Source organism: Zea mays, chromosome 5, assembly GCF_902167145.1.
Source record: "Zea mays cultivar B73 chromosome 5, Zm-B73-REFERENCE-NAM-5.0, whole genome shotgun sequence".
NCBI classification, from domain to species: Eukaryota; Viridiplantae; Streptophyta; class Magnoliopsida; order Poales; family Poaceae; genus Zea; species Zea mays.
Window position 1 is genome coordinate 224,392,575 of NC_050100.1, and position 23,291 is coordinate 224,415,865.

At 52.2% G+C, this 23,291-nt stretch overlaps 2 protein-coding genes across 2 annotated transcripts; one reads left to right on the forward strand and one right to left on the reverse strand.

Annotated features, from left to right (window-relative positions):
- The first annotated feature begins 444 nt into the window (after nt 1-444).
- LOC103627899 (ABC transporter G family member 28) lies at nt 445-4,960 on the forward strand. The gene is made up of 11 exons (XM_008648215.4): nt 445-870; nt 944-1,020; nt 1,095-1,373; nt 1,449-1,512; nt 1,590-1,736; nt 1,823-1,857; nt 1,937-3,644; nt 3,725-3,873; nt 3,944-4,233; nt 4,310-4,431; nt 4,533-4,960. Exons 1-11 carry the CDS (start codon nt 572-574, stop codon nt 4,687-4,689), a joined length of 3,327 nt encoding a protein of 1,108 aa, XP_008646437.2. The 5' UTR covers nt 445-571; the 3' UTR covers nt 4,690-4,960.
- Nucleotides 4,961-4,991: 31 nt separating this feature from the next.
- LOC100284130 (uncharacterized) lies at nt 4,992-6,987 on the reverse strand. Its single transcript, NM_001157027.2, has 2 exons — nt 6,838-6,987; nt 4,992-5,829 (listed from the first exon to the last, which is right to left on the reverse strand). The coding sequence occupies exons 1-2, from the start codon at nt 6,920-6,922 to the stop codon at nt 5,351-5,353; spliced, it is 564 nt and encodes a 187-aa protein (NP_001150499.2). The 5' UTR covers nt 6,923-6,987; the 3' UTR covers nt 4,992-5,350.
- Nucleotides 6,988-23,291: the final 16,304 nt, after the last annotated feature.

A 23,291-nucleotide genomic window follows, 5' to 3' on the forward strand; every position in this document is an offset into this window, starting at 1 on the left:
ATCTTTTACGCTTGCCAAATCTTTGGCTTTGATATATATATATATTTTAAAAAAGTCAACCGAAGAAGAAGAAAAGAGAGGATATGAGAGGAATGCGCCCACCATTGTTCCTCAGCAGTCAGCAGTACTCCCGCCGCGGATGAATGGGTGCGTGGTGGGCCCATCTGGAAGACTTGGACCAAGACTTTGACTCGATCCCATTCAATTCGTTCCCATCACCGGTCCTGCACAGAGACGGAGAGGTCGGTGTTCGAGTCCACCACCACCGCCGCCGCCGCCGTCCTCCCTACGGACCAAACTCTAGCTGGGCCACGGCCCAAGTGGAGCCATTCCGCAGCCCGGCTCGGTTTCTTCTAGGCCGTCCCGCGGCCCGCCCATTCGAATGCAAAGCACCCACCACCTCTGCTGCTGTCTTCCGCCCGTCGCTTCCTCTTCTCCCGCCTGTTTTTTCTCCTCGCCACCAAAACGCCCCACGGCCGTACGTCCTCCTCCTCCTGCTCTGCTCCACCTCCTCCGTCCAAGTCGCAGACCCAGCTACCGTCTTGGACGGACCGTACCGACCGATGCAACGATGGCCTGCTGGGTGGCGGCCGCCATGCACCTGCTGCTGCTCTGCAACGCCGCGGCCGCCGCGCGCGCCGCCGTCGCCCTGTTCGCCGCGACTCCGATGCCCCCGCGCCTGTCCCTCGCGGAGGCCGCCGCCGCCGCCGGCGCAGGCGACTACGACGACGGCGGCACCGGGGACAAGGGGTCCCAGGCCCTCGTGGGGAGCCCCATCGTGGCCGGCGCCATGAACAACCGCCTGAGGGCGCTCACCTCCTCCTTCGCCGCCGCCATCGGCAAGAAGCTGGACTACTGCATCAAGGACACGTACGTCGTTTTGCAGCATGTAGTTCCTTGTCATAATCATAATAGTATACTATCGTCTGTGTTTTGCTTGCAGGGAGACGGAGTGGAATCAGGCCTTCGATTTCTCCAAGGACACCACCTTCCTCACCAATTGCATGAAGGAGACCAAGGGTACGTAGCGTAGCGTAGCCCAGGATATACTCCGCAATCGCATCCTCCTGACCAGCAGATACCAACGACAACAGGGGACCTCCAGCAGCGGATCTGCACGGCCGCCGAGATGAGGTTCTACTTCGACAGCCTGATGGGCGGCGACGACACGGCGGAGGCCAACTACGTGAGGCCCAACGTCAACTGCAACCGGTCGTCGTGGATCGACGGGTGCGAGCCCGGCTGGGCGTGCAGCGCCGGGGCCGACCAGAAGATCAACCTGCAGGACACCAAGAACATGCCCTACAGGCCGCTCAAGTGCCAGTCCTGCTGCCCAGGATTCTTCTGCCCGCATGGCCTCACCTGCATGATCCGTAAGAAAGCCAACACTCAATTGCATTGCATTGCATCTTCTTCAGCTGAATGAATGAATGAATGCATATATGCAGCTTGCCCTCTGGGTGCCTACTGTCCACGGTCCAGCCTGAATACCTCCACAGGCATCTGTGACCCGTAAGTCCACTCCACTCCGCTCCAGTCATATCCGCCGCCCAAGCAATGATATAATGATATATGCATCGCCATTGCAGCTACAACTACCAGCCGCCGCCCGGGAACCCTAACCACACCTGCGGAGCCGCCGACATCTGGGCCGATGTGGTCACGACAGATGACATCTTCTGCCCCGCTGGATTCTACTGCCCCAGCACTATACAGAAGCTCCCTTGTAGTAGTGGGTAATCCTGTCTACCTAATGTCGTTTCCCTGCATATCTTCTTCTTTCTTCTTCATGGTGATCGTTCATTCGTCTTTTGGTTTGCAGGTATTATTGCAGGAAGGGATCAACCTCACAGACTAGTAAGCCTGCCCTGCCCAGCCTTGTTCATTCACAGTAGTCACTAGCTAGTAAAAACCTTTCTGAATACTGCACGCGCAGGATGCTACAAGAAGAGCTCTTGCCCACCAAACTCTGCTACTCAGGACATCACAATCTTCGGCGCGCTGCTTGTGGTCGCGTCCTGCTTAGTCCTCCTCATCATCTACAACTTCTCCGGCCAAATCCTGACCAACCGCGAGAAGCGGCAGGCCAAGTCCCGGGAGGCCGCCGCGAGGCACGCGCGGGAGACAGCGCAGGCCCGGGAGAGGTGGAAGTCGGCCAAGGGCGTGGCCAAGAAGGCCGGCGTGGGCCTGCAGTCGCAGCTGTCCCGCACCTTCTCGCGCAAGAAGGGCGGTGGCGGTGGCGGTGGGCAGTCGTCGCAGCTGCAGGCCGGAGCGTCCACAAAGGTAGGTGATGACGCGGGCGGGAAGAAGCACAGCAACCTCGCCGACATGGTGCGGTCCATCGACGACAACCCGGAGAGCGACGAAGGGTTCAACCTGGAGGTAGGGGACAAGGCGCTGAAGAAGCCGACGGGCAAGGAGATGCACACCCGGAGCCAGATCTTCAAGTACGCGTACGGCCAGATCGAGAGGGAGAAGGCGATGCAGCAGGAGAACCACAACATGACCTTCTCGGGCGTCATCTCCATGGCGCAGGACCACGACGTGAGCACGCGCCTGTCCGTCGAGATCGCCTTCAAGGACCTGACCCTCACGCTCAAGGGCAGCAAGAAGAAGCTCCTGCGGTCCGTCACGGGGAAGCTCTCGCCCGGGAAGGTGGCGGCCGTCATGGGCCCGTCCGGCGCCGGGAAGACCACCTTCCTCAGCGCCATCGCCGGCAAGGCCACAGGGTGCGACACGTCGGGCCTGGTGCTGATAAACGGCAGGATCGAGCCGATCCGAGGGTACAAGAAGATCATCGGCTTCGTACCCCAGGACGACATCGTCCACGGCAACCTGACCGTGGAGGAGAACCTGTGGTTCAACGCGAGGTGCAGGCTGTCGGCGGAGATGTCGAAAGCCGACAAGGTGCTCGTCGTGGAGAGGGTCATCGAGTCCCTTGGGCTGCAGCCGGTCCGGGACTCCCTGGTGGGGACGGTGGAGCAGCGCGGCATCTCCGGCGGGCAGCGGAAGAGGGTCAACGTCGGCCTGGAGATGGTGATGGAGCCGTCGGTGCTGATCCTGGACGAGCCGACGTCTGGACTGGACAGCGCATCCTCGCTGCTCCTGCTCCGCGCCCTCCGCCGCGAGGCTCTCGAGGGCGTCAACATCTCCATGGTGGTCCACCAGCCCAGCTACACACTGTACAGGATGTTCGACGACCTGATCCTACTGGCCAAGGGGGGCATGACGGTGTACCACGGGCCGGTGAAGAAGGTGGAGGAGTACTTCACAGGGCTGGGCATCGTGGTGCCGGAGCGCGTGAACCCGCCGGACTACTACATCGACATCCTGGAGGGCATCGTGAAGCCGAGCCTGAGCTCGGGAGGCAGCGTCAAGGACCTGCCCATCAGGTGGATGGTGCACAACGGCTACGACGTGCCGCGGGACATGCTGCAGAGCTCGTCGGAATCGGAGTCCACGTCCAGGGGCGACGCGGGACACGCTCCGGACGAGCCGTCGTCCGTGGTCTCGCTGCTCTGGGGCAACCTCAGGGACATCCTCGGGCAGAAGAAGGACGAGTACGACTACAACAAGACGTCGGAGGACCTGTCCAAGCGCAAGACTCCAGGCATACTCAGGCAGTACAGATACTTCCTAGGAAGGTAAGGTCAGGTCCGGGCCGGTCCTGTCATGTCTCTGCTGCTGCTTCTTCTTCTTTCTTCTTCTTCCATTCTTCTTCCAGGTGCGGCAAGCAGAGGCTCCGTGACGCCAGGATACAGGGAGTGGACTACCTGATCCTCTGTCTCGCCGGCATATGCCTGGGAACGCTGGCCAAAGTGAGCGACGAGACGTTCGGGGCGCTGGGGTACACCTACACCGTCATCGCTGTCTGTAAGTAGCTCTCCCTCCTGTCCTGGTGCTCCCCTCTCCTGGTCCTCTTCTCTGATAGCCTTGGTCGCAGCTCTGCTGTGCAAGATCGGAGCCCTGCGTTCCTTCACGCTGGACAAGATAAACTACTGGAGGGAGCGAGCCTCCGGGATGAGCTCGCTGGCCTACTTCCTGTCCAAGGACAGCATCGACCACTTCAACACGGTGGTGAAGCCCATCGTCTACCTCTCCATGTTCTACTTCTTCAACAACCCGCGGTCCTCCATCTGGGAGAACTACATCGTCCTCCTCGCGCTCGTCTACTGCGTCACCGGCATCGGATACACCTTCGCAGTCTTCTTCCAGCCAGGTTCCGCGCAGCTGGTGAGTGAGGCACCTGTCGTCTTAATATTGCTCCTGATGAATGAATGAATGAATGAACAACACATGTGTATTCCAGTGGTCGGCCTTGCTTCCGGTGGTTTTGACTCTGATAGCCACTCAGCAGAAGGACACTATCCTTGCCGACCTGTGCTACACCAAGTGGGCTCTGGAAGCCTTCGTCATTGCCAACGCTCAGAAGTATTCATGGCTCACCTCAGCTCATCAAGCTTGTCCCTGTTTGTTGCAGCAACCTGACAAAACACAACATTTCTCTGCCCTCCCTCTCCCTTTGGTTGCAGCTATTCCGGCGTGTGGCTCATAACCCGGTGTGGCTCGCTGGTCAGGAGCGGCTACGATATCGAGCACGAGGCTCTCTGTATAGCGGTCCTCATCGCCAACGGGGTACTCTTCCGCTGTGTAGCCTTCTTCTGCATGGTCACCTTCCAGAAGAACTGAGAGAGGTCGGTCAAGGAAAACACACCCGTGATTCCGTGAACTTTCTATGCCCACGTAGCAGCTCTGTTTTTGTTAATTTCAGTGCAATAGGATTGTAGATTAGAGCCCCTCTTGGTAAGGTATGTCAGTATGTGTAGATGAGGACAGATTCTTGAATAGCAGGCAACTATCAGGGATGCCCTAAATTACAGAGGCGGTTTCTTGCCTAACACCAATGTAAATTTGATATGCAAATTCAGTGTATATATGGGTACGACGACTAATCATGAAATCTGTAGCTCTTCACCAGCTTCCAGCACAAGTTTAAAGTCATAACAACCATCTGTAAGAGGCGCCACAAGCAATCCGTGAATGAATGCAGGCACACAACTGACTACATGATCAGAAATGCGGGCAGTCCATCAATTTATGTAGGCTCTCCTGGATCCAGTTTTTGGTATAGGAAATAGCTACACTACAATAGAATCACAACATCGCGTATTTGATGGGCTCGAAAGCTACACATGAAAAGCCATGAAGTTAAGCAGAACTACAGGTGCAACAGTTAAGGTAGGCTTCTAGAGGCGCTTTTTTCTTCTCTTCAACACACAGGTGACATGTGCGTCTTCTTTATAGTAAAGAGAGGCTTCTGCAGGTTCTTACTGGACCAAACACTATCATATTAATTTTGTTCGGAAGGCCCCTTAGAACTGACCTGAGACCCAGCCAAGTCGTCCAAAGTAAAGCTGATAGTATCTGTCGAACCTTTCTTCACCTCCTCCCCTTGCGTCGCTAGGAAGTCCTCAATGCTCCCTGGCTCCCCAAACCAGCCAAGCCTGTCCGCCATGAGGTGGAGGTTGTTGCAGCCACCGCACCGCACGACCACGACTCCGTTCTCGTACGAGTCCCTGCTGGCCATCTTCATGGACCTGGTCTCGCACACCTTGCACGTAAAGATCATGGCGAGGTCATGCCTTGGTGAGATCTTCAGGTTGGAGGTGTCCCTGACTTTGAGACCGGACTCCGGTGTCGGGACAGAAGCCGGCGGGGGAGTTGTTTCGGAATGCTGTTGGTCCTGGGGTTCTGTTGCAGTATCGCTCGCTCCAGCAGCTTTTAGGAGGGACCTTAGCCCTGCAGCTGCTGGTGCAGGAAATGAGGGTCCTGCGATGACATGAGTTTCCAGATCAGTAATCAACTAATCTGCTCGGCAAAATTGCAAAATATCTACGGTACACTCAAGGATGAAGCAGTAACCATGAATATCCTGAATCACAGCTAGGCAGTCGGTTTATTACTGCAGCAGTTATCGTTAGCTCTTTGTGAAAGCAGGGCAGTAGCAACCAACATCTATTAAAAAAAGGAGACTGGAGACTTGAAAAGCATGAATTGGACCAATGTTTTCAGATCGGCTGATCGGTTCTGATCGCCAGAGGGGCGATCAGCCGACTAATCACGATTAAATCGGCCTCTAACCAGGCCTAATCAACCAATTAGAGAGCTAATTTTCATCCATTTGGGATAGGCGACGAGTGAGCAACTGAGCATTGAGCAACAACGAACACAACACTACAGCAGTACAGGTGTACAGCACATGAGCACAGCAATACAGCCAGGGAGCAAGCCACTCGCCGGTCGGTCGGTTGGGCGTCGGTGAACAGGAAGTCAGGGACTGGTGCCTTGGGGTTTTAAAGGGACATTGCAAGGAGTATATTCCAGTAAATATGACAATACGAGCAAGCTGCGTGGCCATCAGACAGAGAGCAATGCAAGATTCTGGTCTCTACGGTGTCAGTCAATAATAGGTACAAGGTGGGGAGACAGCGCTGCGCTGGACATCCGCATCCCTGCTCTCATTAACGTTGAGTGAGCCTCTGTTAAACATACGGAGAATGCTTGCAAAAAAAATTGAGGCACACGACAGAGGAGGTGGATTCCTCTCGCGAACCCAAAAGCAATCCTGAGCAGCACCTGGCAGTTAAGGAGGGAGAGAGAAATCTGGATGGATCACAAACAAACCATGAACGATGAGTTGGTAGGGTTAGTTCGGACCTCCCTCCCCATCCGAGGAGCTGGAGGGGACGCGCGAGAGCAACTAATAAGATGAGACACAGCAACCGAAAGGGGAGAAACAGAAGAGGGCAGATATGTTGGGGGATGGGATGGGGCTACCTCGGAGGGAGTAGGGAGCAGGCGATCCGGCGATTGCGGCGGCGAGGCGGCGTCGGAGCAGCGGCAGCAAGCGGGTGGTGGCCATGGCGGCGCAGCGAAGGCTGTAGATGAGAGATAGAAGAGGAAGAAGCGGTGCGCTGCGCCGCTGCCTGCCGCCTGCGTCTGTCTGCGGAATTGCATTGCTGGGGAAGAAAGATAGAGGGGCCTTGGTATGTTCTGGGCTTTCTAGTGGGCCTGCCTTGACTCAAATTACATTGAGCTCTCGTTCCGCCGTTCTCCCGTCACATTGGCTTAAAAAAATTATGTCGACGTTTAGTTTTTGGTTTAGGTTTTAGTTGTGTAATTAATTTTTATTTAGCCTATATTTAATATTAGTAATAAATATTTAAATATATAATGCGATACAAACTAAATTTTATAAGATGTTTGGATTAATGAATGAGCTAGTTCATCGTCTTCTTTTTTTTTATTTGATTTGGTTTGTGGAATGGAATAACTCATTTCTTATGGTTAGTTACGTCATTCACTCGTGTGGATCAGCTTCGATTCCAAGAGCTAGCGCATCAGCTTCGCTGGCGGCTGGTCGCTTGGTTTTGGCATCCACAGATACATAAAAAGGTGGGTTTAAAATTGACCACTTGTGTTGTGATATGACATCGTTGGACGGAAAAGTCACGCAGTCACGTCGCTCTCATGCTCAACCATGCAATTTGTTCTGTTCTGCTCCTTTCTGTTTACTGATTGACTAGGTTGCAAAATATCTTGCCTGCTGTACAATTTGTATATTTTTTTTTCACAAACTCTCCTACGTACAACACTATATTAGTATATTTTTGTAAATATGTATTTACATATATTTTAGTTTTGTGTAATCTGGTTTTAAAGTAAAAAAATGAATAGAAGATCGGAGGGAAAGTCTTTATACATAGAGAATAAATTTTTGATTAGAAAATTGATAGGAGAGTTTTCAACGCATTCGATCTATTGGAGTTGGTCTAATATCAATGTGATCATGAGGATAGGGCCTTATCCTAATTAGTTCGTTCGCCAAGTGTGTGTCTTATTCTTGTTTTTTAGGCACAGTTTTACACACGTCGGCGGTGGTACTATATGTTTTCTACGCACTAGAGTTTTAGACCTACAATATAGATAAAGAACCCAGGTTTCAATGGTCCAAGGGCGCGTGCGGGAGGAGTGAGATGGGGAATTTTAAAAAGTGTGATTAGCAACGGGTGGTTAAGTGTAAAATTATTCACGCCCCTGTTTCTCTTGGATCAACATTATGAGGTCCAGATTAGAAGTTTGCACGGTTGTATGGAGGGGTTGGTTTGCACCAGATACGTTCCCTAAGTAAAAATACTCTCTCAAAAGTCAAAACAAATACATAGTTATATTACATAATTTTTATAATGTAACAGTGTCTCCAATCATATCATTTTTAATAAAATTGTGTATATCATCAACTTCTTTTATTTTTAAGATATTATTTAAAAGTTAAAAAATAGCAGACTCAAACTTTCGTATAGGACCTCCATGTAAATTTTTGCTTGGGCCCCCTGAAAGTCGCCTATAGGGGGGTAAATAGGGCGAAACTGAAATTCTCAAAAATAATCAACTACAAGCCGAGTTAGCGTTAGAAATATAATCGAGTCCGCAAGAGAGGGTGCAAAACAAATCGCAAGCGAATAAAGAGTGAGACACGTGAATTTGTTTTACCGAGGTTCGGTTCTCGCAAACCTACTCCCCGTTGAGGTGGTCACAAAGACCGAGTCTCTCTCAACCCTTTCCCTCTCTCAAACGGTCCCTCGGACCGAGTGAGCTTTCTCTTCTCAAATGCTTGGAACACAAAGTTCCCACAAGGATCACCACAAACTTGGTGTCTCTTGCCTCAATTACAAGTGAGTTTGATCGCAATGAAGAATCAAAGAAAGGAGAAAGCAATCCAAGCGCAAGAGCTCGAAAGAACACAAGCAAATCTCTCTCACTAATCACTAGGGCGTTGTGTGGAGTGTGGAGAGGATTTGATCTCTTGGGTGTGTCTAGAATTGAATGCTAGAGCTCTTGTAAGTAGTTGAAGTGGGAAAACTTGGATGCAATGAATGGTGGGTGGTTGAGGGTATTTATAGCCCCAACCACCAAACTAGCCGTTTGGTGGGGCTGACTGTCGTATGGTGCACCGGACAGTCCGGTGTGCCAGCCATGTCACCAAAGCCGTTGGGATTCGACCGTTGGAGCACTGTCTTCTGGGCCCGCCTGGATGTCCGGTGGCGCACCAGACATGTTCTGTAGAGTGTCCGGTGCGCCAGTATGGGTGTGCCTGACTTCTGCGCGCGCTGGCGCGCATTTAATGCGCTGCAGGTAGCCGTTGGCGTCGAAGTATTCGTTGCCTCGATGTCACACCGGACATGTCCGGTGAATTATAGCGGACTATCCGTTGCGAATTCCCGAGGCTGGCGAGTTCCAGAGCCGCTCTCCCTTGGCACACCGGACATGTCCGGTGTACACCGGACAGTCCGGTGTACACCGGACAGTCCGGTGAATTATAGCGGAGCGCTTCTGGATTTTCCCGAAGGTGACGAGTTTGACTTGGAGTCCTCTGGTGCACCGGACACTGTCCGGTGGCACACCGGACAGTCCGGTGCGCCAGACCAGAGGTGCCTTCGGTTGTCCCTTTGCTCTTTTGTTGAACCCAATACTTGGTCCTTTTATTGGCTAAGTGTGAACCTTTGGCACCTGTATAACTTATACACTAGAGCAAACTAGTTAGTCCAATTATTTGTGTTGGGCAATTCAACCACCAAAATCAATTAGGAAATCGGTGTAAGCCTAATTCCCTTTCAATCTCCCCCTTTTTGGTGATTGATGCCAACACAAACCAAAGCAAATATAGAAGTGCATAATTGAACTAGTTTGCATAATGTAAGTGCAAAGGTTGCTTGGAATTTGAGCCAATATAAATACTTATAAGATATGCATGGATTGTTTCTTTATTTTTTAACATTTTGGACCACGCTTGCACCACATGTTTTGTTTTTGCAATTCTTTTGTAAATCCTTTTCAAAGTTCTTTTGCAAATAGTCAAAGGTAAATGAATAAGATTTTGCAAAGCATCATTAAGATTTGAAATTTTCTCCCCCTGTTTCAAATGCTTTTCCTTTGACTAAATAAAACTCCCCCTTAATGAAATCATCCTCTTAGTTTTCAAGAGGGTTTTGATATTAAATTTGAAGAGGGTATACCAATTTGAAATTATATCACAAGTAAGATACCAATTTGAAAATATTCTTTGAAAAACTAAAATTTTAGAAATTGGTGGTGGTGCGGTCCTTTTGCTTTGGGCTCATACTTTCTCCCCCTTTGGCATGAATCGCCAGAAACGGAATCATTAGAGCCCTGGAATTACTCTCTTCCCCTTTGATCATAAGTAAATGAGTGAGATTGTTCCAAAGACGAAGTCCTTTTGCTTTGAACTCTCCCCCAAAAGATGGAGAGTTACTCGGAGTGATGGCGAAGGATGAGTTACGGAGTGGAAGCCTTTTGTCTTCACCGAAGACTCCAATTCCCTTTCAATATACCTGTCGGTGTTTCGAGATCGGGGGGTCCCTGAGGCGACGAGTGAATGTCGCCGCGTGCCCTAGCCCAGATGGGTCGAGCGCGAGGGCGAGCGCGAAGGGGGAGAGTGAGGCGGCCGGAGACCGGCGTGAGAAAGGTGGGAATCTCGCGGCCTTCGTGTTCGTCCCGCGCCCAGGTCGGATGCGCTTGCAGTAGGGGGTTACAAGCGTCCACGCGGGAGAGGGAGCGAGCGGCTTCGAGCGAGCGCCTGTCTCGTCCTCGTCCCCGCGCGGCCAACCCTCTCTAAGAGGGCCCTGGTCCTTCCTTTTATAGGTGTAAGGAGAGGATCCAGGTGTACAATGGGGGGTATAGCAGAGTGCTACGTGTCTAGCGGAGGAGAGCTAGCGCCCTAAGTACATGCCGTCGTGGCAGCCGGAGAGATTTTGGCACCCAGCTGGTGTGATGTCGTGGCCGTCGGAGGAGCGATGGAGCCTGGCGGAGGGACAGCTGTCGGAGCGGTTGAGTCCTTGCTGACGTCCTCTTGCTTCCGTAAGGGGGCTGAGAGCCGCCGTCATCAAAGAGTATGCGGGGCGCCATCATTGCCTATCTGGCGGAGCGAGCCAGATGGGACGCCGGGCTTGTTCCCTGCGGCCCGAGTCAGCTCGGGGTAGGGTGATGATGGCGCCTCCTGTTGACGTGGCTGGTCTGCGCCCTAGGTTGGGCGATGTGGAAGCTCCCCCGAAGCCGAGGTCGAGTCTGTCTTCCGTGGCCGAGGTCGAGTCCGAGCCCCTGGGTCGGGCGAGGCGGAGATCGTCGGTTGAGGCCAGGGCGGAGTCCGAGCCCTGGGGTCGGGCGAAGCGAAGTTCGTCGTCTTCTAGGGCTGAGCCCGAGTCCGAGCCCTGGGTCGGGCGGAGCGGAGTTCGTCGTCTTCCGGGACTTAGCCCGAGTCCGAGCCCTGGGTCGGGCGGAGCGGAGTTTGCCGTCTTCCGGGACTTAGCCCGAGTCCGAGCCCTGGGTCGGGCGGAGCGGAGTTCGCCGTCTTCCGGGTCTTAGCCCGAGTCCGAGCCCTGGGTCGGGCGGAGCGAAGTTCGCCGTCTTCCGGGTCTTAGCCCGAGTCCGAGCCCTGGGTCGGGCGGAGCGGAGTTTCTTATGGTGCCTTCGGCCGGGCCTGACTGCCTGTCAGTCTCACTCTGTCAAGTGGCACCGCAGTCGGAGTGGCGCAGGCGGCGCTGTCCTTCTGTCAGGCCGGTCAGTGGAGCGGCGAAGTGACGGCGGTCACTTCGGCTCTGCCGGCTGGGGGGCGCGCGTCAGGATAAAGGTGTCAGGCCACCTTTGCATTAAATGCTCCTGCGATTTGGTCGGTCGGTGCGGCGATTTGGTCAGGGTTGCTTCTTGGCGAAGACAGGGCCTCGGGCGAGCCGGAAATATATTCGCCGTTGGAGGGGGGCCTCGGGCGAGACGGAAATCCTCCAGGGTCGGCTGCCCTTGTCCGAGGCTAGGCTCGGGCGAGGCGTGATCGAGTCCCTCGAATGGGCTGATCCCTAACTTAATCGCGCCCATCAGGCCTTTGCAGCTTTATGCTGATGGGGGTTACCAGCTGAGAATTAGGAGCCTTGAGGGTACCCCTAATTATGGTCCCCGACAGTAGCCCCCGAGCCTCGAAGGGAGTGTGTAGCACTCGCTTGGAGGCTTTCGTCACACTTTTTTGCAAGGGGACCAGCCTTTCACGGTTGCGTTTTGTTCCGGTGGGTGCGCGCGAGCGCACCCGCCGGGTGTAGCCCCCGAGGCCTCGGAGGAGTGGTTTCACTCCTTCGAGGTCTTAATGCCTCGCGTAATGCTTCGGCTGGTCTGGTCGTTCCCTCATGAGAGCTGGCCGTAGCCCGGGTGTACGGTGGGGTCTCAAGTTCTCGGGCTGGTATGTTGACGCTGTCAACGGTTCGGCCGGAGCCGGGTTTGCGAGAGCAGCCCCCAAGCCTCTGCACAGGGCGAGAGGGCGATCAGGGACAGACTCGACTTTTTTATATACGCCCCTGCGTCGCCTTTCCGCAAGGAGGGGGGGAAAGCGCCATGTTGCCCTCGATGGGCGCCGAACATGGTGTCTCCGGTGAGCTGCAGGCGGGTAATCCGAGTGGACGTCCGTGCCCCATTCGTTAGGGGTCGGCTAGGGGCCCAGAGGCACGCCCACAAGTACCTGCGGGTGATCTGCCGGACCCGGTCCCCTGGCGACGGGGTCCGGGGGCTCGATGCCTCCCTCTGATGGGATTCCGTTACAAGATCGTTCCCGCTGGTCTCGGAAATGTCCTAGGGTGCCTCGGGAGCGCAGCCCGAGCCTCGATTATGTATCGAACGTACCCATGGTCATCCCTCGCTCTGTGTCTGAGGCGGCTGTGAACCCTTCGGGGGCCAACCTTCGAACCCCTGATCAGTAGTGGACGCGGAGCCCGTGTAGCCTGAGGCGGCCGTTGAACCCTTCCGAGGGGCCGGCCTTCGAACCTCTGACCAGTAGTGGGTGTAGGGCCCACGCGACCTGAGGCGGCTGTTGAACCCTTCCGAGGGGCCAGCCTTCGAACCTCTGATTAGTAGGGAGGCTCGGAGCCTGGTTCCTTCACGGGGAAGGATCCTTTTCGGGGTATCCCCCTTTCCCGGTCCCTGCTGCAAGAGAGAGAAAGGGAACAAGGAAAAGGATACGAAATTAAAAGACGCGGCGTACCTTTTTTGACGCGGTCATTATGGCGATGGCGAAGGCGAAGCGTCGCCCGCTTCTCCTGCCAGAGGCGCCGCCTGTCCCGCCGTGGAGTTAATGCGACGGGGCGAGTGGTTCGCGGGGCGGCCGTTGCGCGTGCGCGAGCCGTTCGGGGAATGGCTGTTTCGCTTTGCGTTTTTGAATCCCGCGTCCGGTCCGGGCGGAACGTTTGAACCGGTCTCGCCTTAGTCTTTATATACTCGAGAGAGGGTCTAGCGATGGTTCTTTGCTCCGCTTCCTGTCTCCCTCTTAGGTTTTCGCAACCCGAGAGACTTAGCCAGAGAAGAGGAAACCGCCCTCCCTGACCCTTGCGCCGCCACCCCTTCCGCTCGGTGATGGCTGACCGGGTGACCATCATCTCGCCGCGCGACCCATGGCCTTTTTCCACAGTGACGGCGAGTGATCTGGAGGATCTGGTTGGCGAGGGTTTGCTTCGCCCTCTCACCGATGAGCAGCGGCTGGAATGGATTCCCCCCGTGGGCGGAGCTGCTCCGTCCCCACCGCCGGGGTACATCGTGAGCTTCGTCTCCTTCCACGAGCGGGGATTTGGTGTGCCGGCGAGCCGCTTCATGCGGGCGATCCTGCACCACTACGGGGTGGAGTTGCACAACCTCAGCCCCAACTCCATCTCACAGGCCGCCATCTTCGTAGCGGTGTGCGAGGGATATTTGGGGATCGCCCCCCATTGGGATTTGTGGACCCATCTCTTTTTCGCGGAGCTCTTCGCTTCGCCGACGGGGGAGAGGAAGGTCCGCGCAGCAGTGCGGGCCGGCGGCTGCACCCTCCTGCTGAGGCAGTCGCGGGCGTCGCTGTATATTCCCGCCATCCTCGCGTCCTCGAACAAGGGGTGGCAGCGCCGGTGGTTCTACCTCCGGAATGACGGCGAGTTGCTCCCGCCGTTCTCCCAGCGAGTAGTCACCACCGCCGCTGACGCTTGGCGCCACGGGACCCCGCACGAAAGACAGAAGAACCTCGAACCCCTTCTCAAGGCCTTGGAGGCGTTGCGGAAGGGGGGACTCACCGCTGCAGGAGTGATTGCCGCCATCCACCGCCGGAGGGTGCTTCCCTTGGCGGAGCGACGGCTGCCGCTTTGGGAGATGACACCGGAGGCTGACTTGGAGGGCTCGCGGATGTCCTCGGACCCTCTTCCCTTCGACGTCCTCCATGGGCGGGTGGCCGTCGCGTTGGGGAAACCGGACCCCAGCGCCTTCTCCCAGCTTTTGATGCGCCCAGACCAGGGGTGCGTGACTCTGGTGAGTGTCCGCTCCTTCCTTTCTCTTGCATCGGGTTGCTCCTGGTTCTTACGATTGGGATTTCCCCCCTTCTTCAGGAGGTGGGATGGCACAAGCCTTCCCTGCCACGGGTCCCGCAGGATGCGGTGGACCGAGCGGCGCGGCAGGTTGCCGCGGAGGAGAAGAAGAAAAAGAAGGACGCGGAGAAGGCCCGGGCCCGCGAGCGGAGGCGGGCTCGAGATGCCTTGGAAAAGCTTCGTCGCCAGCAGGAGAGGGAGGGGCTCCCGAAGGAGCCGTCGCCGGAAACGCCCGACGACGACGACGATGATGAAGATGATGACGAGGAAGACGACATGGCTGCCTGCCTTGGCCTCAGCCCTGGCTTGAGGTTAGGCCAGGAGCCGTCAAGCCAGCCCCCGAGCGGGCTGATGCCGTCAGTCCCTGGAGTTGGGACGCCGGGGTCCCGGCCCGAGGAGCGGGGGCAATCCGAGAGGGTACCTGACCCCTTGGCTGGAGGAGTTGAGGCGACCCCGGGGAGCCAGACCGAGGCGTCTGCTCCCCGAGAGCCGCTGCCCACGCCGGCAGCGCAGGGGAGCGACCCTCAGGTCGACGTGGCAGTGCTTGGGCAGTCCGCCCCCCGGGCGTCCAGGGCGCCCAAAGCAAGGGTGGTGCCGAAGCTGCCGGCGAAGCGGACCTCGGCGGCGGCTCCGGGGGTCGAGATCCGAGAGACCTCCCCCCAGGCACGGTTGATCATGGCCCGGAGCGGGTAAGTATCTTGGAATGTCTTCGTCCTGGCTTTTCATTCGTATGTCCCAGCCATGATTTTTCTTTTTCCCTCAGCAAGCGAAGCCATGGCCTGACTGACCTGGAACCCCGGAAGGCCCTTAAGACGGCGCCGGCTTGCGCGGCCAGCGCCGCTCCGGGCCTTGCCGTTCAGCTGACCTTCTTGCAAGGTGCTCCACAGCAGGGGGCTCATGCGGCACTAGTCGCCGTGGAGCGGGTTCCCGAGGTTGGTTCTTCTGCTGAGGCGGCCATTGTGATAGGGGAGGCGGCTGACGCGGACGTGGCCCCGGGCCCACCGGGCGTGCCGGCGATGCCGGCACCTGTCGCTACTGAAGTCGCCGCCGTCCCAGTCGGGGAGCAACCGGTCGCTGCCGACGTCGAAACGGCTGAGGCGTCGGCGCTCGGTGCCTCGGAAGAGGGGGGCGTGGAGACGCGATCCGTCCCGCCGGGCGGCAGCCTCGTCTCTGTGCGGCGGAGCTCCGAGGGCCGGCGCCAGTTGCTCCGGTTCTGGACCCGTGAGGCCTCGAATCATGTCTTCGTTCTCGACGATGAACGGGAGGACCAGTCCTGGGGCGAGCTCCGTGAGTGTGCCGAAGCAACGGTGGGGTCGCTCCGGTCGTCGCTGGAGGTTTTCTGCAGGGACGTTCCCAAAATCCTCCAGGTATCGGTTTCAGGCATACCTTTTCTCTTTTGTGACCAAGGCGTCTTTCGTGACGCCCCGCTTCCTTCCCTCAGGATCTGACGGATCTGAGCGCCGCCAAGTCGTCGTTCATCGCCGCGAGGTCGACGTCTGGGGCTCGCTGCGATCCCTGAGGACCTCGCTGAAAGTCGCCTAGAGGGAGGGGTGAATAGGGCGAAACTGAAATTTTCAAATATAAACACAACTACAAGCGGGGGTTAGCGTTAGTAATAAAGAAACAAGTCCGCGAGAGAGGGCGCAAAACAAATCCCAAGCGAATAAGCAAGTGAGACACGGAGATTTGTTTTACCGAGGTTCGGTTCTTGCAAACCTACTCCCCGTTGAGGAGGCCACAAAGGCCGGGTCTCTTTCAACCCTTCCCTCTCTCAAACGATCCACGGATCGAGTGAGCTTTCTTTTCTCAATCACTTGGAACACAAAGTTCCCACAAGGACCACCACAAGATTGGTGTCTCTTGCCTCAATTACAAGTGAGTTTGATTGCAAAGAATGGATCAAGAAAGAAGAAAGCAATCCAAGCGCAAGAGCTCGAAAGAACACAAGCAAATCACTCTCTCTAGTCACTATGGCGTTGTGTGGAGATTGGAGAGGATTTGATCTCTTTGGTGTGTCTAGAATTGAATGCTAGAGCTCTTGTAGTAGTTGGGAAGTGGAAAACTTGGATGCAATGAATGGTGGGGTGGTTGGGGTATTTATAGCCCCAATCACCAAACTTGACCGTTGGCTGGGCTGTCTGTTCGATGGCGCACCGGACAGTCCGGTGCACACCGGACAGTCCGGTGCCCCCTGCCACGTCATCACTGCCGTTGGATTCGACCGTTGAAGCTTCTGACTTGTGGGCCCGCCTGGGTGTCCGGTGCACACCGGACATCTACTGTTCCTTGTCCGGTGTGCCGGAGTGGGCGCGCCTGCCATCTGCGCGCGCAGAGCGCGCATTAAATGCGCGGCAGAGAGCCGTTGGCGCGGAGACGACCGTTGCTTCGGAGATGCACCGGACAGTCCGGTGCACACCGGACAGTCCGGTGAATTATAGCGGACGAGCCGTTGGCTTTTCCCGAAGCCGGCGAGTTCCTGAGGCCGACTTCCCTTGGCGCACCGGACACTGTCCGGTGTACACCGGACAGTCCGGTGAATTATAGCGGAGTTGCCTCTGGAAATTCCCGAAGGTGGTGAGTTCGAGTCGGAGTCCCCCTGGTGCACCGGACATGTCCGGTGGCACACCGGACAGTCCGGTGCTCCAGACCAGGGGTGCCTTCGGTTGCCCCTTTGCTCCTTTGTTGAATCCAAAACTTCATGTTTTTATTGGCTGAGTGTGAACCTTTTACACCTGTATAATCTATACACTTGGGCAAACTAGTTAGTCCAATAATTTATGTTGGGCAATTCAACCACCAAAATTAATTAGGGACTAGGTGAAAGCCTAATTCCCTTTCAATCTCCCCCTTTTTGGTGATTGATGCCAACACAAACCAAAGCAAATATAGAAGTGCATAATTGAACTAGTTTGCATAATGTAAGTGTAAAGGTTGCTTGGAATTGAGCCAATATAACTACTTACAAGATATGCATTGGAATGTTTCTTTCTTATTTAGTATTTTGGACCACGTTTGCACCACGAGTTTTGTTTTTGCAAACTATTTTGTAAATCTTTTTCAAAGTTCTTTTGCAAATAGTCAAAGGTAAATGAATAAGATTTTGCAAAGCATTTTCAAGATTTGAAATTTTCTCCCCCTGTTTCAAATGCTTTTCCTTTGACTAAACAAAACTCCCCCTAAATGAGATCCACCTCTTAGTGTTCAAGAGGGTTTTGATAAATTATTTTGAAATACTATTTTCTCCCCCTTTTGAACACAATAGGATACCAATTGATAAAATACTTTGGAAACACGAAGTTTTGAAATTGGTGGTGGTGCGGTCCTTTTGCTTTGGGCTCATACTTTCTCCCCCTTTTTGGCATGAATCGCCAAAAACGGAATCATTAGAGCCCTCGAAGTGCTATCTTCCCCTTTGGTCGTAACTAAATGAGTTAAGATTATACCAAAGACGAAGTCCAGTCCTTTTGCCTTGGGCTTATTTCTCCCCCAAGGATGAAGTCCGGTCCTTTTGTTTGATGCTCATTTCTCCCCAAATAATAGAGAGTTTCTTGGAGTGATGGCGAAGTATGAGTTACGAAGTGGAAGCCTTTGTCTTCGCCGAAGACTCCAATTCCCTTTCAATATACCTATGACTTGATTTGAAATAGACTTGAAAGCACTTTAGTCATAGCATATGAAAGAGACATGATCAGAGGTATATAAATGAGCTATGTGTGCAATCTAGCAAAAGAAGTTCCTAGAATCAAGAATATTGAGCTCATGCCTAAGTTTGTTAAAAGATTGTTCATCAAGAGGCTTGGTAAAGATATCGGCTAATTGATCTTTAGTATTAATGTATGAAATCTCGATATCTCCCTTTTGTTGGTGATCCCTATGAAAATGATACCGAATGGCTATGTGCTTAGTGCGGCTATGCTCGACGGGATTGTCGGCCATTTTGATTGCACTCTCATTATCACATAGCAAAGGAACTTTGGTTAATTTGTAACCGTAGTCCCGCAGGGTTTGCCTCATCCAAAGCAATTGCGCGCAACAATGACCTGCGGCAATGTACTCGGCTTCGGCGGTGGAAAGAGCGACCGAATTTTGCTTCTTTGAAGCCCAAGACACCAAGGATCTTCCCAAGAACTGGCAAGTCCCCGATGTGCTCTTCCTATTGATTTTGCACCCCGCCCAATCGGCATCCGAATAACCAATCAAATCAAAAGTGGATCCCCTAGGATACCAAAGCCCAAACTTAGGAGTATAAGCCAAATATCTCAAGATTCGTTTTACGGCCGTAAGGTGAGCTTCCTTAGGGTCGGCTTGGAATCTTGCACACATGCATACGGAAAGCATGATGTCCGGTCGAGATGCACATAAATAGAGTAAAGAACCTATCATCGACCGGTATACCTTTTGATCCACGGACTTACCTCCCGTGTCGAGGTCGAGATGCCCATTAGTTCCCATGGGTGTCTTGATGGGCTTGGCATCCTTCATCCCAAACTTGGTTAGAATGTCTTGAGTGTACTTGGTTTGGCTGATGAAGGTGCCCTCTTGGAGTTGTTTTACTTGAAATCCTAAGAAATACTTCAACTCTCCCATCATAGACATCTCGAATTTCTGTGTCATAATCCTACTAAACTCTTCACAAGTAGATTCATTAGTAGACCCAAATATAATATCATCAACATAAATTTGGCATACAAACAAATCGTTCTCAAGTGTTTTAGTAAAGAGTGTAGGATCGGCTTTACCGACTTTGAAACCATTAGCAATAAGGAAATCTCTAAGGCATTCATACCATGCTCTTGGGGCTTGATTGAGCCCATAAAGCGCCTTAGAGAGCTTATAGACATGGTTAGGATACTCACTGTCTTCAAAGTCGGGAGGTTGCTCAACATAGACCTCTTCCTTGATTGGTCCATTGAGGAAGGCACTTTTCACGTCCATTTGATAAAGCTTAAAGCCATGGTAAGTAGCATAGGCCAATAATATTCGAATTGACTCAAGCCTAGCTACGGGTGCATAGGTTTCACCGAAATCCAAACCTTCGACTTGGGAGTATCCTTTCGCCACAAGTCGAGCTTTGTTCCTTGTCACCACACCATGCTCATCTTGCTTGTTGCGGAAGACCCATTTGGTTCCTACAACATTTTGGTTAGGACGTGGAACTAAATGCCATACCTCATTTCTAGTGAAGTTGTTGAGCTCCTCTTGCATCGCCACCACCCAATCCGAATCTTGGAGTGCTTCCTCTACCCTGTGTGGCTCAATAGAGGAAACAAACGAGTAATGTTCACAAAAATGTGCAACACGAGATCGAGTAGTTACCCCCTTATGAATGTCGCCGAGGATGGTGTCGACGGGGTGATCTCGTTGGATTGCTTGGTGGACTCTTGGGTGGGGCGGCCTTTGCTCTTGCTCATCCTCCTTTTCTTGATTATTTGCATCTCCCCCTTGATCTATGCCGTCATCTTGAGGTGGCTCATTTGATTGATCTTCTTCTCCATCAATTTGAGCCTCATCCTCATTTTGAGTTGGTGGAGATGCTTGCATGGAGGAGGATGGTTGATCTTGTGCATTTGGAGGCTCTTCGGATTCCTTAGGACACACATCCCCAATGGACATGTTCCTTAGCGCTATGCATGGAGCCTCTTCATCACCTATCTCATCAAGATCAACTTGCTCTACTTGAGAGCCGTTAGTCTCATCAAACACAACGTCACATGAGACTTCAACTAGTCCAGTGGACTTGTTAAAGACCCTATATGCCCTTGTGTTTGAGTCATAACCAAGTAAAAAGCCTTCTACAGTCTTAGGAGCAAATTTAGATTTTCTACCTCTTTTAACAAGAATAAAGCATTTGCTACCAAAGACTCTAAAATATGAAATGTTTGGCTTTTTACCGGTGAGGAGTTCATATGATGTCTTCTTGAGGATTCGGTGTAGATATAACCGGTTGATGGCATAGCAAGCGGTGTTGACTGCCTCGGCCCAAAACCGATCCGAAGTCTTGTACTCATCAAGCATGGTCCTTGCCATGTCCAATAGAGTTCTATTCTTCCTCTCCACTACACCATTTTGTTGAGGTGTGTAGGGAGAAGAGAACTCATGCTTGATGCCCTCCTCCTCAAGGAAGCCTTCGATTTGAGAGTTCTTGAACTCCGTTCCGTTGTCGCTTCTTATTTTCTTGATTCTTAAGCCGAACTCATTTTGAGCCCGTCTCAAGAATCCCTTTAAGGTCTCTTGGGTTTGAGATTTTTCCTGTAAAAAGAATACCCAAGTGAAGCGAGAATAATCATCCACAATAACTAGACAGTACTTACTCCCGCCGATGCTTATGTAAGCGATCGGGCCGAATAGATCCATGTGCAGGAGCTCCAAAGGCCTGTCGGTCGTCATTATGTTCTTATGCGGATGATGAGTGCCAACTTGCTTCCCTGCTTGGCATGCGCTACAAATCCTGTCTTTCTCAAAATGAATATTGGTTAGTCCTAAAATGTGTTCTCCCTTTAGAAGCTTATGAAGATTCTTCATCCCAACGTGAGCTAGTCGGCGGTGCCAGAGCCAACCCATGTTAGTCTTAGCAATTAAGCAAGTGTCGAGTTCAGCTTTATCAAAATCTACCAAGTATAGCTGACCCTCTAACACTCCCTTAAATGCTATTGAATCATCACTTCTTCTAAAGACAGTGACACCTACATCAGTGAATAGACAGTTGTAACCCATTTGACATAATTGAGATACGGAAAGCAAATTGTAATCTAAGGAATCAACAAGAAAAACATTGGAAATGGAATGGTCGGGTGATATAGCAATTTTACCAAGACCTTTGACCAAACCTTGATTTCCATCCCCGAATGTGATAGCTCGTTGGGGATCTTGGTTTCTCTCATATGAGGAGAACATCTTTTTCTCCCCAGTCATGTGGTTTGTGCACCCGCTGTCGAGTATCCAGCTTGAGCCCCCGGATGCATAAACCTACAAAACAATTTTAGTTCTTGACTTTAGGTACCCAAATGGTTTTGGGTCCTTTGGCATTAGACACAAGAACTTTGGGTACCCAAACACAAGTCTTGGAGCCCTTGTGCTTGCCCCCAACATATTTGGCAACTACTTTGCCGGATTTGTTAGTTAATACATAAGATGCATCAAAAGTTTTAAATGAAAGGTTATGTTCATTTGATGCAGTAGGAGTTTTCTTAGGCAACTTGGCATGGGTTGGTTGCCTAGAACTAGATGTCTCACCCTTATACATAAAAGCATGATTAGGGCCAGAGTGAGACTTCCTAGAATGAATTCTCCTAATTTTGCTCTCAGGATAACCGGCAGGGTATAAAATGTAACCCTCGTTATCCTGAGGCATGGGAGCCTTGCCCTTAACAAAGTTGGACAATCTTTTAGGAGGGGCACTAATTTTGACATTGTCTCCCCTTTGGAAGCCAATGCCATCCTTAATGCCCGGGCGTCTCCCATTATAAAGCATGCTACGAGCAAATTTAAATTTCTCATTTTCTAAGTTGTGCTCGGCAATTTTAGCATCTAGTTTTGCCATGTGATCATTTTGTTGTTTAATTAAAACCATATGATCATGAATAGCATTAACATTAACATCTCTACATCTTGTACAAATAGATACATGCTCAACAATAGATGTAGAGGGTTTGCAAGAATTAAGTTCAACAATCTTAGCATGAAGAATATCATTTTTATCTCTAAGATCGGAAATTGTAGTTTTGCAGACATCAAAATCTTTAGCCTTAGCAAGCAATTTTTCATTCTCAATTCTAAGGCTAGCGAGGGAAGCATTCAACTCACCAATCCTAGCAAGTAAATCAACATTATCATCTCTAGGATTTGAAGTTGAAATATTGCAAACATGTGAATCAACCTTTGCATTTAAACTAGCATTTTCATGTTTAAGGTTGTCAATCATCTCATGGCAAGTGCTTAGCTCACTAGATAGTTTTTCACATTTTTCAATTTCTAGAGCATAAGCCTTTTTAACCTTAACATGTTTCTTGTTTTCTTTTATTAGACAATCCTCTTGGGAGTCCAAAAGATCATCCTTTTCATGAATAGCACTAACTAATTCATTTAATTTTTCCTTTTGTGCTATGTTAAGGTCGGCAAAAAGGGAACGCAAACTATCCTCCTCATCACTAGCATTATCATCACTAGAAGATTCATATTTAGTGGAGGAGTTGGATTTAACCTTCTTCCGTTTGTCGTCCTTTGCCATGAGGCACTTGTGGCCGACGTTGGGGAAGAGAAGTCCTTTGGTGACGGCGATGTTGGCGACGTCCTCGTCGTCGGAGGAGTCGCTTGAGCTTTCGTCGGAATCCCACTCCCGACAAACATGGGCATCGCCGCCCTTCTTCTTGTAGTACCTCTTCTTCTCCTTTCTTCTTCCCTTCTTGTCGTCGCCTCGGTCACTGTCACTAGATAAAGGACATTTTGCAATAAAATGACCGGGCTTACCACACTTGTAGCAAACCTTCTTGGAGCGGGACTTGTAATCTTTCCCTCTCCTTTGCTTGAGGATTTGGCGGAAGCTTTTGATGACGAGCGCCATTTCCTCATTGTCAAGCTTGGAAGCGTCTATTGGTTGTCGACTTGGTGTAGCTTCCTCCTTCTTGTCTTCCGTCGCCTTGAATGCGACGGGTTGAGCTCCGGATGTGGAGGGTTCGTCGAGCTCGTTGATCTTCCTCGAGCCTTCAACCATGCACTCAAAACTAACAAAATGCCCGATAACTTCCTCGGGGGTCATTTTTGTATATCGACGATTACCACGAATTAATTGAACTTGAGTTGGGTTAAGGAAAATGAGAGATCTTAGAATAACCTTAACCATTTCGTGGTCGT

What these genes read in the sequence shown, in the direction of transcription:
- LOC103627899 (XM_008648215.4), top strand. Translation starts at nt 572, where the DNA reads ATGGCCTGCTGGGTGGCGGCCGCCATGCACCTGCTGCTGCTCTGCAAC. An exon ending in GGGATCAACCTCACAGACTA is followed by an intron (nt 1,858 to 1,936) that starts GTAAGCCTGCCC and finishes CTGCACGCGCAG; the next exon opens with GATGCTACAAGAAGAGCTCT. An exon ending in TACAGATACTTCCTAGGAAG is followed by an intron (nt 3,645 to 3,724) that starts GTAAGGTCAGGT and finishes TTCTTCTTCCAG; the next exon opens with GTGCGGCAAGCAGAGGCTCC.
- LOC100284130 (NM_001157027.2), bottom strand. Translation starts at nt 6,922, where the DNA reads ATGGCCACCACCCGCTTGCTGCCGCTGCTCCGACGCCGCCTCGCCGCC. An exon ending in TGCTCCCTACTCCCTCCGAG is followed by an intron (nt 5,830 to 6,837) that starts GTAGCCCCATCC and finishes ATGTCATCGCAG; the next exon opens with GACCCTCATTTCCTGCACCA.